Below are 14,085 nucleotides of genomic sequence, written 5' to 3'. Positions count from 1 at the left end.
GACTATGTCCAATTATTTTTTTTATGGTAATTTGTTAAGCACTTACTATGTAATAAGCTATGTACTGTAATAAGCCCTGGGGTAGATACAAGTTAATGAGGGAGGTTGATTAGCTTGTATCTTCCTCAGCATTTAGTACAGTACCTGGCACAAAGTAAGTGCTTAACAAATACCACAAATAAGAAAAAAATAACTAAAATACCCAACATGGCCCCTGGAGCTTATTTTCAGGATGTTACATTCCCATTTAATCCATACTGAACCTCGAGTGTCCTCCAAATTCAGCACACCCATGTAGGGGTTATACTTTCAGGCTAGTCTTGCATCTTCATGCCATCTCTGTGCTTTAAATTTTAACTTAGAAGCTGTGATTAGATAGTGTTAGGGAGAGCCGTGGCTAGATAGAGGTGCTTGAGGGGTTGCAGTGAGGCTTTTGGACCTTCCGATTGCCCCTGTGTCTCAAAACACTACTTGGGATGCCAGGGCAGGTGCTCTTACCAAGGTCCAGGCCAGGTTTTCTCAGCAACACTCAATTTGTTTGAGGCCCTGGTAATGCATGCTTTGCTTGGGAAGATTGGATTCTTCCTTAGGTATCCCAGTGCTGTTCCCCTTTCACACAACTGTGTATGATAAGAATTAGTGCCTGAGCTCCTCAAGAACAGGGATCCCCTCTTCTGCTGCTTCTTTATGCCCAGGGCCAGGTGGGCTTAGGGAATATCTCTGAGATCTCAGGAGGTAGCCCTGTCATGATTAATCTTCTCCTGGCAATTCGAGAGAGGTGGGGAGATTTAAAGAGCTCTTCACATGTCTCCTTAAAGCCTCTCAGAGGTATTTTACTTTCTTGGGCTGTTGATACCTCTGCCTCCTAACTCATCATCTCTAAATGGCTAAAAATGTGGTTGATACAGACACTCAAGAGCTAAACATCAATAGAAAGCAACCCAGATTGGCCCACAAATGCTCCAACCCACTGGAGCTTTCCCAGCATCCCAGCATTTTTCCCATTGCAAGTCTCCTAAGTGCCTGTTTCAAACCTTGGCACCTAGTAAATACTCAACAAATACTGTTGAAGGTAATAACTTAAGGATAATCTACTTCAGATGGGATCCCTTTAATGGTCAAGGCCATCTGGCAATTAGGCTTTAATTTAGTTGCTTAATGGAGAGTTGCGACAAAGGAAAGAGGACCTTCTGTTCACTGACTCTGAAGTTTAGAGCACTCAGAATTGTTTGCTTCTACTACTAAATGTGCTATTGGATTTCTCTCCCCTAGACTGTTTGTTTAATTTATTTTCTTTTAAACAGGTTCAAAACTGATAATCCCCTGTAAAGTATTTCTTGGATTAGGTGAACAATCCTCTACATGGCTGAGGTGGACGTCAAACAACAGCCTAGTAACCAATGTCTACAAAGAAGGCCGTGTGTCAGAAGGAGAGCGCCTGTAAGCACATTTGAGAAAGTACTTATGATTATCACCCATAATGTATTGCTTGTTTTCTGGGGCTGATCTTCTCAGGGAGTGGTCATTCATTCAGTTGTATTTATTGAGTGCTTACTGTGTGCAGAGCACTGTACTAAGTGCTTGGGAGGGTACAATACTAAAATAAACAAGACACATTCCTTGCTCATAATGAGCTTGCAGTTAGAGGTACAGACTGCAACAGTTGGCTTGAATGGTCCATAAGCAATTCTGATATTTCAACAAGATGGTTCTAGTTTTTAAAATGCTATGCTAGATTTTTTTTTCTCCTTCACTGAAACCAGTAAGAGTAGGTATTTTAAATCTGCCTCTCTTCTTCATAATTCAAACTTTTGTTCTTCAAGATCTCTATTCAGGGCTGGAAATAAGGGTAAAAGAAGGAAGTATGAAGGAAATATGAAGGAATGTAATTCCAGGAGTGTCCCAGCTGTGTGAGCTGGGACCAGACCTCTGGGCCTATAGGACTGGAGCCTATGAACTTGATCTTGGTCAGTCCTCCCACTTGTCCCATGCAGTGCTTGCAGCTGGACTAAGCAATAAGGGGAGAGGGGAAGAAGGAGCTTGCCACATATTTAGCTTATTTTTGTTTAGAATTTATCTCCCTCTAAGGGTTTTTTAAACGTCAGCTGCATCGCTGGGAGCAAATCCTTTAAAATGTATTACTTTGGGGGAGCTGCACTCCAAATTAATTCAGTACTTCCCAGGATGAATGTGTAGACATAGCGCACTGGACTGGAGCAATATTGGTTTTTCAGGAAAAATGGGCAGGAAAAGTCAGAGATGGGTAGTTAGCTACCCACACTTGGAGCTAATGGAGTTGTCCTTGGGTTCAAAAGTGATACTGCCAACAGTGAGATTACATCCATGAGTTTGAATGTCTTTGAGAAAGAATAAAAGTGGGAGTGTATCATGGAAGGAATTCATTGTATATCACCAGTATAATAATAATAATGGCATTTATAAAGTGCTTGCTATGTGCAAAGGATTGTTCTAAGCACTGGGGAGATTACAAGGTGATCATGTTGTCCCACAGGGGGATTACAGTCTTAATCCCCATTTTACAGATGAGGTAACTGAGGCACTGAGAAGTAAAGTGACTTGCCCAAAGTCACACCGCTGACAATTGGCGGACCCTGGATTTGAACCCCTGACCTCTGACTCCAAAGCCCATGCTCTTTCCACTGAGCCATGCTGCTTCTCGTAGGGGAAAGTATAGGAAGACCTCTTTTGGTTAACTGAGAATTAAGATCTTGTGGTGATGAAAGATTTGAACTACCCAGATAACTGCTCTCAACTGGGTCATAGGTTGTAACACAGATTTTTAGATTGTACTGGGGTTGACATCTTAGAGCATAAAGTTGAGAAATCACATAGGAAAGATACCTGCCATGTTTGATTTTACTAACACGGTGGAGTACTTTCCAAGCGCTTAGTACAGTGCTCTGCACAAAGTAAGCACTCAATAAATACATTTGAATGAATGTATTTAGTTGAAGATCCAAAGATAAATAGATAGTTGGTAGGTGAGATCATAAATTTACTGATTTCATTAATTAATAAGAAGAAAGCAGTTGGCAAGATAAAGAGAATTAATTTGGGGGAAACAATGTTCAACAGACTTGGCTAACTCTGAGTAGAAGCAGCATGGCTCAGTGGAAAGAGCACGGCTTTGGAGTCAGGTCATGGGTTCAAACCCCGGCTCCGCCAATTGTCAGCTGTATGACTTTGGACAAGTCACTTAACTTCTCTGTGCCTCAGTTATCTCATCTGTAAAATGGGTATTAAGATGGTGAGCCCCCTGTGGGACAACCTGATCACCTTGTAACCTCCTCAGCACTTAGAACAGTGCTTTGCACGTGGTAAGCGCTTAATAAATGCCATTATTATTATTAGAAGACCAAAAGGTAAAGGAATCTGAGAAAGGTGGGTGTTCTTCAATAAGATAGTCCCACAGTATATAGAATGAACTCCAAAAATAAGATGCTAAATTCAGAATTCTTCAGAGACTCAGAGGACACATGAAAAGATGAAAAAAGTGGAAATTCAACCATATTAATAAAAGCCAAATCTGGAAAGGAAAGTCAAATGATATGAGGTATGAATCGTAATAATCCTTCAGTTATATTATATAATATCAATTATATTCAAAGAGGAGGAGAAGGGAAAATGTCTGTCCCTTATTTTATGGAAATGGAAAGCTGGTAATAATCGACTGGGAAAAGAAGAGACTTTTTTTATTTCTCTTCACTTTTTTCTTTTAAAAAAGACCAAATGTGAACAAGCTGACCAAGGCAAAGGATATTAAATGAAACGTGGTGCAGTAAAATCAGTAGGGTTCAGTCACAGGCAGCCCATAGGAGTTAACGACTTGGATGTCTTTGCAAAGCTACGAGGTCATGATTTTCAGACCTCAGGGAAGACAGCAAAAGTAACTACAGGCCATGTAGAGAAGGGAAAACCAATTAATCTAGTCTACCTTGACTTTAGTAAAACCTTTGATTCCATCCCTCATGATTTTCAGTCATGAGTTAGGAAAGCATAGTTTTGGCCAGACTTCCGTTAGGTGGGTGCACTCTCAGCTCTAGGGTTGCCCTAAAAGAGGGGAACAGCATGGCCTAGTGAAAAGAGCAGGGCCTAGGAGACAGAGGACCTGGCTTGAATCCTTGTTCGCCCTTCTACTTAGACTGTGTGCCCCATGTGGGACAGGAACAGTGTCTGACCTGAATATCTTGCATCTATCCCATTGCTTAGTACAATGCATGGCAAATATTTGCCAAATATCACTATTGTGATGATGTATTATTATTTTTGATGGCTTGGGGTCAGGCTGGGAGGACATATCGATCATCTCTTCAGGGAATGGTCCTGTAACTGCCTCTATTTCATTCATTCATTCAATCATATTTATTGAGCACTTAATGTGTGCAGAGCACTGTTCTAAGCTTGGAAAGTACAATACAACAATAAAGAGAGACCATCCCTGCCCACAACTGGCTTACAGTCTGGGTTTGGGGGCGGCAGGGGAAAGAGACAGACACTAAAACAAGTAAATGGGCATCAATATAAATAAATAGAATTATAGATATATATCTAAAGTGCTGAAAGCATGATCTTCAAAGTTGCAGATGACATTGAATTGGGAAGGTTTGCTAACACTCTACAAGTTAGAAATAGACTACAAATAGATCAAGACAAAATGGGAAAAAAACTATAGGTGAAAATAATAAACATGGCATTTATTAAGCACTTAGCTCTTTGATAAACCCCACCTTTAGCACTGGGGTGGATACAAGCCCATCAGGTCAAACAGGGGCTCATATCTAAAAGGTAGAGAGAGCAGGGATCTTATCCCCTTCTTAATAGATGAGGAAACTGAAACACAGAGAAATTTACCCAAGGTCACTCACAGTAGATCAGGTTGTGATTCAATGGAAGGTGGTACACATAAGGAATATGAACAAGCCTCAGACAAGGGTTCGTTGCTGACCAGAAACTGAGTATCAGTCAGGATTGTAATGTTATTTTAAAAAAGCCAAATTGATATTGGTTTGTATCAGTAGAAGTCTTACAAGGTAAGAGCAGAAAGTAGTCTTTCCATTATATTTTGTTCTGGTGAAACCTGTATTCAAACACCAGATTCAGGATGTGGAGAAACTGGAGGGGCTCCAGAGAAGAATGACAAAAATAATTAAAGGCATGGAAAATAGGTCCTATCATCATCATCATCATCATCAATCGTATTTATTGAGCGCTTACTATGTGCAGAGCACTGTACTAAGCGCTTGGGAAGTACAAATTGGCAACATATAGAGACAGTCCCTACCCAACAGTGGGTTCACAGTCTAAAAGGGGGAGACAGAGAACAAAACCAAACATACTAACAAAATAAAATAAATAGAATAGATATGTACAAATAAATTAAAACATAAATAAATAGAGTAAAAAAATATGTACAAACATATATACATATATACAGGTGCTATGGGGAAGGGAGGGAGGTAAGATGGGGGGATGGAGAGGGGGACAAGGGGAAGAGGAAGGAAGGGGCTCAGTCTGGGAAGGCCTCCTGGAGGAGGTGAGCTCTCAGCAGGATCTTGAAGGGAGGAAGAGAGCTAGCTTGGCGGATGGGCAGAGGGAGGGCATTCCAGGCCCGGGGGATGACGTGGGCCGGGGGTCGATGGTGGGACAGGCGAGAGCGAGGTACGGTGAGGAGATCAGCGGTGGAGGAGCGGAGGGTGCGGACTGGGCTGTAGAAGGAGAGAAGGGAGGTGAGGTAGGAGGGGGCGAGGTGATGGAGAGCCTTGAAGCCCAGGGTGAGGAGTTTCTGCCTGATGCACAGATTGATTGGTAGCCACTGGAGATTTTTGAGGAGGGGAGTGATATGCCCAGAGCGTTTCTGGACAAAGATAATCCGGGCAGCAGCATGAAGTATGGATTGAAGTGGAGAGAGACACGAGGGTGGGAGATCAGAGAGAAGGCTGATGCAGTAGTCCAGACGGGATAGGATGAGAGCTTGAATGAGCAGGGTAGCGGTTGGGATGGAGAGGAAAGGGCGGATCTTGGCAATGTTGTGGAGCTGAGACCGGCAGGTTTTGGTGACGGCTTGGATGTGAGGGGTGAATGAGAGAGCGGAGTTGAGGATGACACCAAGGTTGCGGGCTTGTGAGACGGGAAGGATGGTAGTGCCGTCAACAGAGATGGGAAAGTCAGGGAGAGGGCAAGGTTTGGGAGGGAAGACAAGGAGTTCAGTCTTCGACATGTTGAGCTTTAGGTGGCGGGCAGACATCCAAATGGAGATGTCCTGAAGGCAGGAGGAGATGCGAACCTGCAGAGAGGGGGAGAGAGCAGGGGCAGAGACGTAGATCTGGGTGTCATCAGCGTAGAGTGATGACAGTGAAGTGAAGTGAAGGACAGTGAAGTCCTATGAAGCAAGGCTAGGTAAGCTGGGGTTGACTAGTTAAGACAAGAGAAAGAAGTGGTTTCATTACTGCCTTCAAGGGTTTTTAAGGGGAAGATACATAGCAACTGCTTGCTTGTCCATTGAGCCATGAACAAAAAGAAGTAGAATTAAATTAAAACAGGAGATATTTTTGTTGGACAGAAGGAACTTCTCAGTTCTCTAGTGGGATTATGCACTGGATTAGGTTTCCAGAAAGTGTTATTGGGTTCCATTTTGGGTATTTCTAAGGAAATAATAGAGCCCATCTGCCCTGGCTGATGTAATCTTTCACCTGCCTGGCAGTAGAGGGCTAGACCATCTGGTCCCTCACAATCCCTTCCAGCTCTAGGGTGTTACTGACTGGGAATTATTCTAACAATTATGGATCACCATCCTACAAAAGTTCATCTCTGAGGGCTATATCTCTCATGAATATTCTCAATAAAAGTACCTTCCCAGTAGTAAATTTTCTTTACTTGTAACTCTTTGAGAAGCAGCATGGACTAGTGGGAAGGGCATGGGTTTGGGAGTTAGATGACCTGGGTTCTGATCATAGCTCTGTCACTAGTCCCCCTCTTGACTGCAATCTCCTTCTGGGCAGAGAATGTATCTATTGTATTTCCCAAGCACTTAGTACAGTGTCCTGAACACAGTAGCTACTCAGTAAATATGATTGATTGTTGTATTACCTTGGGAAAGTCATTTAAAGTCTCTCCCCCTTTTAGACTGTGAGCCCACTGTTGGGTAGGGACTGTCTCTATATGTTGCCAACTTGTACTTCCCAAGAGCTTAGTACAGTGCTCTGCACACAGTAAGCGCTCAATAAATATGAGTGATTGATTGATTGAACTTATCTGTGCTTCAGTTTCCCCATCTGTAAAATGGGGGATTAAATCCTTCTCCTTAATTTAGATGGGGAGCCCCATGCGGTACAGGGACTGTGTCCAACCTGAATATATAATATCTAACCCAGCACATAGTATAGTGGTTAACACACAATGAATGCTTGATAAATACCATAATTATTATGATTATCTTTAAAATAGTATGAGCAATTTGATTAAAATGACAAAAAACCTTGATTATGCTTTGGGAACGTGCACTTCGCACACTTTACTTTTAAATTAACTGTTTTTCTCCCCCACAGGGAATTTTCAGAAAATAATGAAAACTACATTGAGGTGCCACTGATATTTGACCCAGTCATAAAAGAGGATATGTACACAGATTTTAAATGTTTGGCTCACAACACAGTTGGCTCTCAAATGCTGCTAGCTAAAGTCGGAGAAGGTACTTACCTTTAATACCCAGAAGAAATTCTCAGTGAATTGAATCGTTGCTCTTCTAACTCATGTCTAATTGGTGGGAGGAGAAGAGGGAGAAAAGACCTCTTTGCTTTCCCAATTAATAGAAGACCAGAAATGCCACTGAGTGAAATTCAAAGAATTCACCCTGCTCCAGATGTGGAATCGAGTTGTCCAGTCATCAGCCAGTGAAACCATTTGAGCACTGTTTGTATGTAGTGCCTACAGAGAGCAGATTTCTGGGCAAGATGTTGATAGGGTTTCCAGAGAAGTCTCAGTCCCTTCCCTTGAGGAATTTAATGTTCAGTGAGGGAGGGTTTGACAAACACAAAGACATCCTCCCTCATAAGCGATTAACATGCAACTAGAGAAGTGATTCTACAGAAAGCTGATTTTGGGATTTTGCAATAGTTTTTGAAGGACATTTGCAGTTGATCTTTAAACAGAGGAAGTGTTCTTTCAGGCTCTGAAAATACACACCTCCTTGTCATCTTAGTACACATGTACGGTAGAGTACTTTCAGCATTCTCATGGGAGGAGGTTTTGGGAGAAAATGAGTAGGTCTTGTCCTGGGTTCCTAGGGAAGTTGCTTGTGGCTCAGTGTTGCTGCTGTCTTCCCTTTCAGACATTGCCCCTAGCCCAAGGGTCCTACTGGACTTGAGAATAATAATAATAATAATAATAATAATAATTGTGATATTTGTTAGTGCTTATTATGTGCCTGGCACAGTACTGAGGGCCCACGGAATACAAGCAAATTGGATTGGACATAATCCCTGTCCCACATTGGGCTCACAGCCTTAATCCCCATTTTACAGATGAGGTAACTGAGGCACAGAGAAGTGAAGTGACCTGTCCAAGGTCACTCAGACAAGTGGTGGAGCTGGGATTAGAACCCATGACCTTCTGATGCCCAGGCTCTACGTGGAATTCTTACATAGTAGGGCTTCTTACATGGACCTTATTGGCTAAATGTGGCTCCAGAGGTTTTCCTGGAACCCCAGAGAGCCCCAGACCAGCAGAAATAGAGTCAAGCAGATCAAGTTCCTGAGCCAGACAGTCAGAGACAGAGACTAAAACCCAGAAGCACCAACTGACCAAAGTGAAAGAAAGAGTGACCAACAGAGTCTCTTAAAAATACCGACATTGCTTCATGGGTTTCTGTTCATTATAGCCTAGCTTTAAAAGGTGCAGGCACTGAAAAATTGTGAATCTTTGCTCTCAAGCAGCCGAGATTGGGAAAGTCACGTGAAACATTGCTCTAGTGATGATTGTGTCTAAAGACAGGTACAGAGTCTGGGCAAAGTCTGGTTCCAACCACATATAGCATCATGAGCTAACAGGCTGTGGCACCAAGTGCGGAGGGTGGCCTGGGCCTGGGAGCAGTACATGATTCTCGCTCCAAAAAACAGGCTCACGTCATTGATGGATGGCTAGTGGCCATCCCCATTTCTAAAGGACATGTCAAATTAAATTTTAGACTGGAATTCTCTCAAAGCTAGGTGTCTGACACATTTCAGTGTTATGCTTGGGAGCTAGAGTGGAAAGAAAGAGTAAATTATATATCTATAACTATACATACATATATGTTAGTTCAGAGGATAAAGCAGCAAAACTAGACATTCTTTTCACATGAGGAAAGGAGAATGTGTGCCTTTAATTTGCATTTCTGAACATCAATGAGTTGACTAGGCTTCCCTTGAAACCATTCTGTCAGCACTCAGGCAGGGTCTGAACAAAATGAGGAAATGGGCACAGGCAAGAAGGATAGCTACATCAGCGATGGGGCACCCAACCTTCTAGTCTGGATCCTGAAGAGAGAGAGAGGGAGTGGGCGTCTAATAAATAAATGAGGAAAAATTAGGACATGGGCCAGCAGCCAGGGAAAACAAGGTGTCCCCGCAAGCCTGATTATGAAAGAACCCAATCTATCCTCAGCAGTATTTCCTTACTGAATGTTTTGGTTCCTGCAGAGAGCTTTCTGCAGAAAACATTCCTTCCCACAAACTCAATCTGGTCTTTACCAGATTTGATCTCCTTTACCCCTCAAAGTTAAACAACAAATCCAAAATTCAGCTTATTTTGAGGCCCCAATTAAGGCTCGAGAGGGGCTAGAACATGTTACTCACAGCCACCTGGGAAACAGGGTAACATGCTGCTGAGCCTGGTGTCAGCAGGTAAGATGAGGTGAAGGAGAAATTCGAGACGCACAATTAAGAGGATGGTGGTAGTTGTTGTTTTATGAGCCCCGGTGATTAACTCACCAGACTCCAAACCAGCATTTGTCTTTCACATTTTGTCCTTACAATTTCCTCCAGTTAGAAGGAAAAGGATGAAGAAAGTAATACATCTAAAGGAACTTGGATTTCTGTGATTATTCAAAGACAATAATAATGACTCATTTGTATACACCACCTTTTCCCACTACACTTTTACCCCTGTAACCAGCATCATTATCATCATGAACAGCACTGATTGCATATCTGCTGGGTTCAGAACATTGTATTACCCACTTGTGGGACAGACAGGAAATTTGTAAGACATGACTCCCGCTCTTCAGGAGTTTACACTACAATGAGGAAGACAAGCAAATAGAAATGAATAAGTATGTAATAGTTGAGAATATGAGTGTAGATACTGATCCATTTCTGTTTATTTATTAAACAGTAACCAACAAATTCAAAAATGATACAAAAAAGGGTCCAGGTGCCCAAGGGTTTGACATGACTAGAAAAGATGCATCATTTTAGCTTCATGATAATCCTTTGGGGAGGAAGGGGATATTGAGGCCCAGAGGGATGAAGGTCTTTGCCTATGATCACAGATTTAGATCTGCTTAGTGCCATTACCTTGTCCTGGGCAGCCTCTTCACCAGAATTCACCCTTTCCAAGAAGGCAGTAACATTCTACTCCACCACTGCAGAAGCAAGTGGTATAGAGAAAGACTTATTAAAAACAAGCCTTGTTTTATCAGTGAAAATAAAAGCACATATACTGGCCCACAAGCCTCCATTATAATATTACATGGACCAAGGGGGAAATCAGAGAAGTGACATTATTTTCTGGATTTTTACAGCACCCACTTTCTCCTGGTGGATTGCGATGGCTCCAGTCTTGCTGATCTTCTTTGTACTTGGGTGCATTTGGATGCACAGATGTTGGAAACAGAGAGCTGGAAAAGCGTATGTCCTGACCCATTCAGAAATGCTCAGAAATGAGGATGAACCCTCCACACCCTAAAAGAAGAAAATAAAAGTGATCAGGTTCCATCCATATTCCTTTTTGTAGAACTGGCTGTTCCTTCATATGAGTCTTTTTTTTTCTGCCTTCTGGTGCCCCAGAACACCTGAATTTCTGGGAAGATTTTTGACCAGGGGGCATAACTCTTGATTGAAATGTCAATTTTAGGACCTCAAAGCAGGTGCATGTTACATGTGTCTATGAATGGTTCTGTGCAGGTGCAGTATCTCGGATCTGTTCCACAGCTCAAATGAACAGGGTCTATAAGGTTGCCTTTATGGCTAGGGCTAAGACAAAACTTTTAGAAGAATGTTGAAGCAAAAAATACTAGAAATGGCTCCCAGTGGATCTTTTTCCAGTTTCGTCCTTCCCAGACTCTCCAGAAAAGTCCCAGGTCTGAAAATGCTTGATGTGCTTCCCTAATGTGTGAAAACCATTTGAAAATAATTTCAATGTCTTTAATTTTTCAGAAGGCTTTCTCCCTCTGGAAAACCAGTAATTGAATTTCCTATCAGATGTCTTTTGTTAATTCAATAATGTTATAATCTAAACCAGCAAAGAGGCATTCCCCAGTGTCTAGTAAAAAGGCAGCTTAAATATTATCTTGTGTTTGAAGATGCAGGTAAGCAGATATCTAATCAGGTGCAGGGTAAAACCAGAATGCTTTACTACTCATCAGCTTTATGGGTTATCCTTCATTAAAGGCATGGCATATTGGATTCAGCCAGGACCTGGGAGTTAGAAAGTCATGGGTTCTAATTCTGGCTCTGCCACTTGTCTGCTGGGTGACCTTGGGCAAGTCACTTAACTTCTCTGGGCCTCAGTTCCCTCATCTGGAAAAAACTGGGGATTAAGACTGTGAGCCCCATGGGGGACAAGGATTGGGTCCAACCTGATTAGCTTGTATCTATTGTAGTGCTTAGAATATACTAAGTGCTTGATAAATGCCACAGCATATTCCTTATGCCCCAAATAAACTGTGCACACTCAAATGAATGCATCTCTGAATCAGTGCTACTCGCCACTTAGAATTTTCACCTGAGCAATCAGAATCCTTGGGGTCCCAGTGAATACCCACTTCCTTTTTCCTCAGGCTCAGGAAAAGGCCACTATCACTTTAAAACCCTAATCCAGGGTTTAGGCCCACCAACCCCTGGCCTCTGATTGGCTTCTGAGTTTACAGCAGCCCCCTCGGAGAAGAAACTTCTTTCCTGGGCATTGCCTAGTTGGTTCCACTGAGAAACCTCCAAAGTCCTAATGGAATGTAGGCACCTAGCTGTATTAATGATAATAATAATAGCTGTTGTATTTGTTCAGCACTTACTATGTGCCAAGCACTGTATTAAGCACTGGAGTAGATACAAGATAAACAGGCCAGACACAATCTATGTCCCACATCATATGTCACATCACATCACAATCTATGTCCCTTCCATTGAGGAGCAGCGTGGCTCAATGGAAAGAGCCCGGGCTTTGGAGCCAGAGGTCAGGGGTTCGAATCCTGCCTCCGCCACATGTCTGCTGTGTGACCCTGGGCAAGTCACTTAACTTCTCTGGGCCTTCAGTTACCTCATCTGTAAAATGGGGATTAAGACTGGGAGCCCCCCGTGGGACAACCTGATCCCCTTGTAACCTCCCCAGCACTTAGAACAGTGCTTTGCACATAGTAAGCGTTTAATAAATGCCATTATTATTATTATTATTATTATCATCAGGTTCACCAGGTATTATCAGAGAAGAAACAGGTATTGAATTCAATTTTACAGATAAGGAAGCTGAGGCACAGAGAAGTGAAGTGACTCGCCCAAGGTCACCCAACAGGCAATTGGCACAGCCGGGCTGAAAACCTAGGTCCTCTGACTCCCAAGGCAAGGCTGTTTCCACTAGGCCATGCTGCTTCTCTACTTGTCTGAATCCCAGAAAATCAGTTGCACCACTAATCAGAGAGATGAGTGCTTAAAGTTGAAGCAACAACTCATGCATCTCCTTATATCCAGTCGACCTCACAGGGCCTGGAGCAAGGAGACAGGATTGATTAACCTGAAGATAATGTGTGAGTGTGGTAGAGTGAGTCACCTATGGGTTAGCTTCATCTGTCCTTCACTACAGATGAATGTGTGAATGTGATGCAGTGAGTCATCCCAGAAGGTAGCTACATCTGCCCTTCATTACAGATGATGGCTCTCATCACGGCTGATGCCATCATGAGTGTCATCTTCTGCTCACAGTCTCAGGGAGAAGACATATAGAAAAATCATTAGCAGTTCAATGAATTCAAATTTCAGCAGTTAAGCCTTCCAGTAAGTAGAAAGTTTCACTTCTAATGTTTCCACAGAAGGGAGTTTTAGATGCATTTTCCAGAATCTTTTAGACCATATTTTACTGGAAGTATTTTGAAAATCCTTAATAGAAACTTTTTTTAACTTTTTCTACTAGAGACAAGAGAAGCTAAGACATTTGCTTGGGAGGAAGAAAGATCTGTGTTGGAGTGGGAGAAGAGAACAGGTAGGTAGGAGAGAGCCAACTGATGGAAAGCCTCATGCCCTACCTAATTAAAAAGCTAAATAGCAGGCTATAGGCAGGGGTGTTCTTGACCTGCAGCCAAGATGATGTGGGAAATAACATGATCTGGAAAGAAAACGCTGCTGAGGAAACTGAGACTATCAGTTGTCCTGTTGGTAATTCAGCCCGATTCACCCTTCAGTCAAACACTGTCCCTGGAGTGTCTCTTCTGTCAGCACAGTCTGACTGGAAAGAAGAATACAGGAAGGACAGAAGGTGGCTCTTGACTCCGAATAGCACTGTGGTCCCAAAGAGGAGAGTGGAGCTGGTTTTCGAGATTGGGGATGTTACCCAGCCATACACTCCATCTGGAAATGTCAAGATGGTCAATTCTTGGTTTGTTATTTGTAGCCACTTTAAGGTACCTCAGAGTCCCTGCAGAAAATTTAGATGAAATGGAAGACAGTTAATTACTATTTTGATTGACCTTTTGACCTATCCCAAGGGCCCTTCCAGTGTAATTCTACCAATCTCTGTTCCCTATCCACCTAGGCAAGAGGCAGCTGACCTCTTGCAAAACGCTTTAAAGGGGACATTTCATTGGCTCAAGTTAGCTAGATT

General features: G+C 42.6%; 1 protein-coding gene across 1 annotated transcript in view; it reads left to right on the top strand.

Moving 5' to 3' along the window:
• IL1R2 (interleukin 1 receptor type 2) overlaps positions 1 to 10,974 on the top strand; it is a 36,160-nt gene extending 25,186 nt beyond the window's left edge. The window contains exons 7-9 of the mRNA XM_038741946.1: positions 1,305 to 1,440; positions 7,566 to 7,708; positions 10,799 to 10,974. Of these exons, the coding sequence (XP_038597874.1) occupies positions 1,305 to 1,440; positions 7,566 to 7,708; positions 10,799 to 10,962 (443 nt within the window). The 3' untranslated portion in view covers positions 10,963 to 10,974. The remainder of the gene's footprint in view (positions 1 to 1,304; positions 1,441 to 7,565; positions 7,709 to 10,798) is intronic.
• Positions 10,975 to 14,085: the final 3,111 nt, after the last annotated feature.

Source organism: Tachyglossus aculeatus, chromosome 2 (assembly GCF_015852505.1).
Source record: "Tachyglossus aculeatus isolate mTacAcu1 chromosome 2, mTacAcu1.pri, whole genome shotgun sequence".
Taxonomy (NCBI): domain Eukaryota; kingdom Metazoa; phylum Chordata; class Mammalia; order Monotremata; family Tachyglossidae; genus Tachyglossus; species Tachyglossus aculeatus.
The sequence above is the reverse complement of the archived record's forward strand: the minus strand, read 5'-3'. Positions and strand labels throughout refer to the sequence as shown.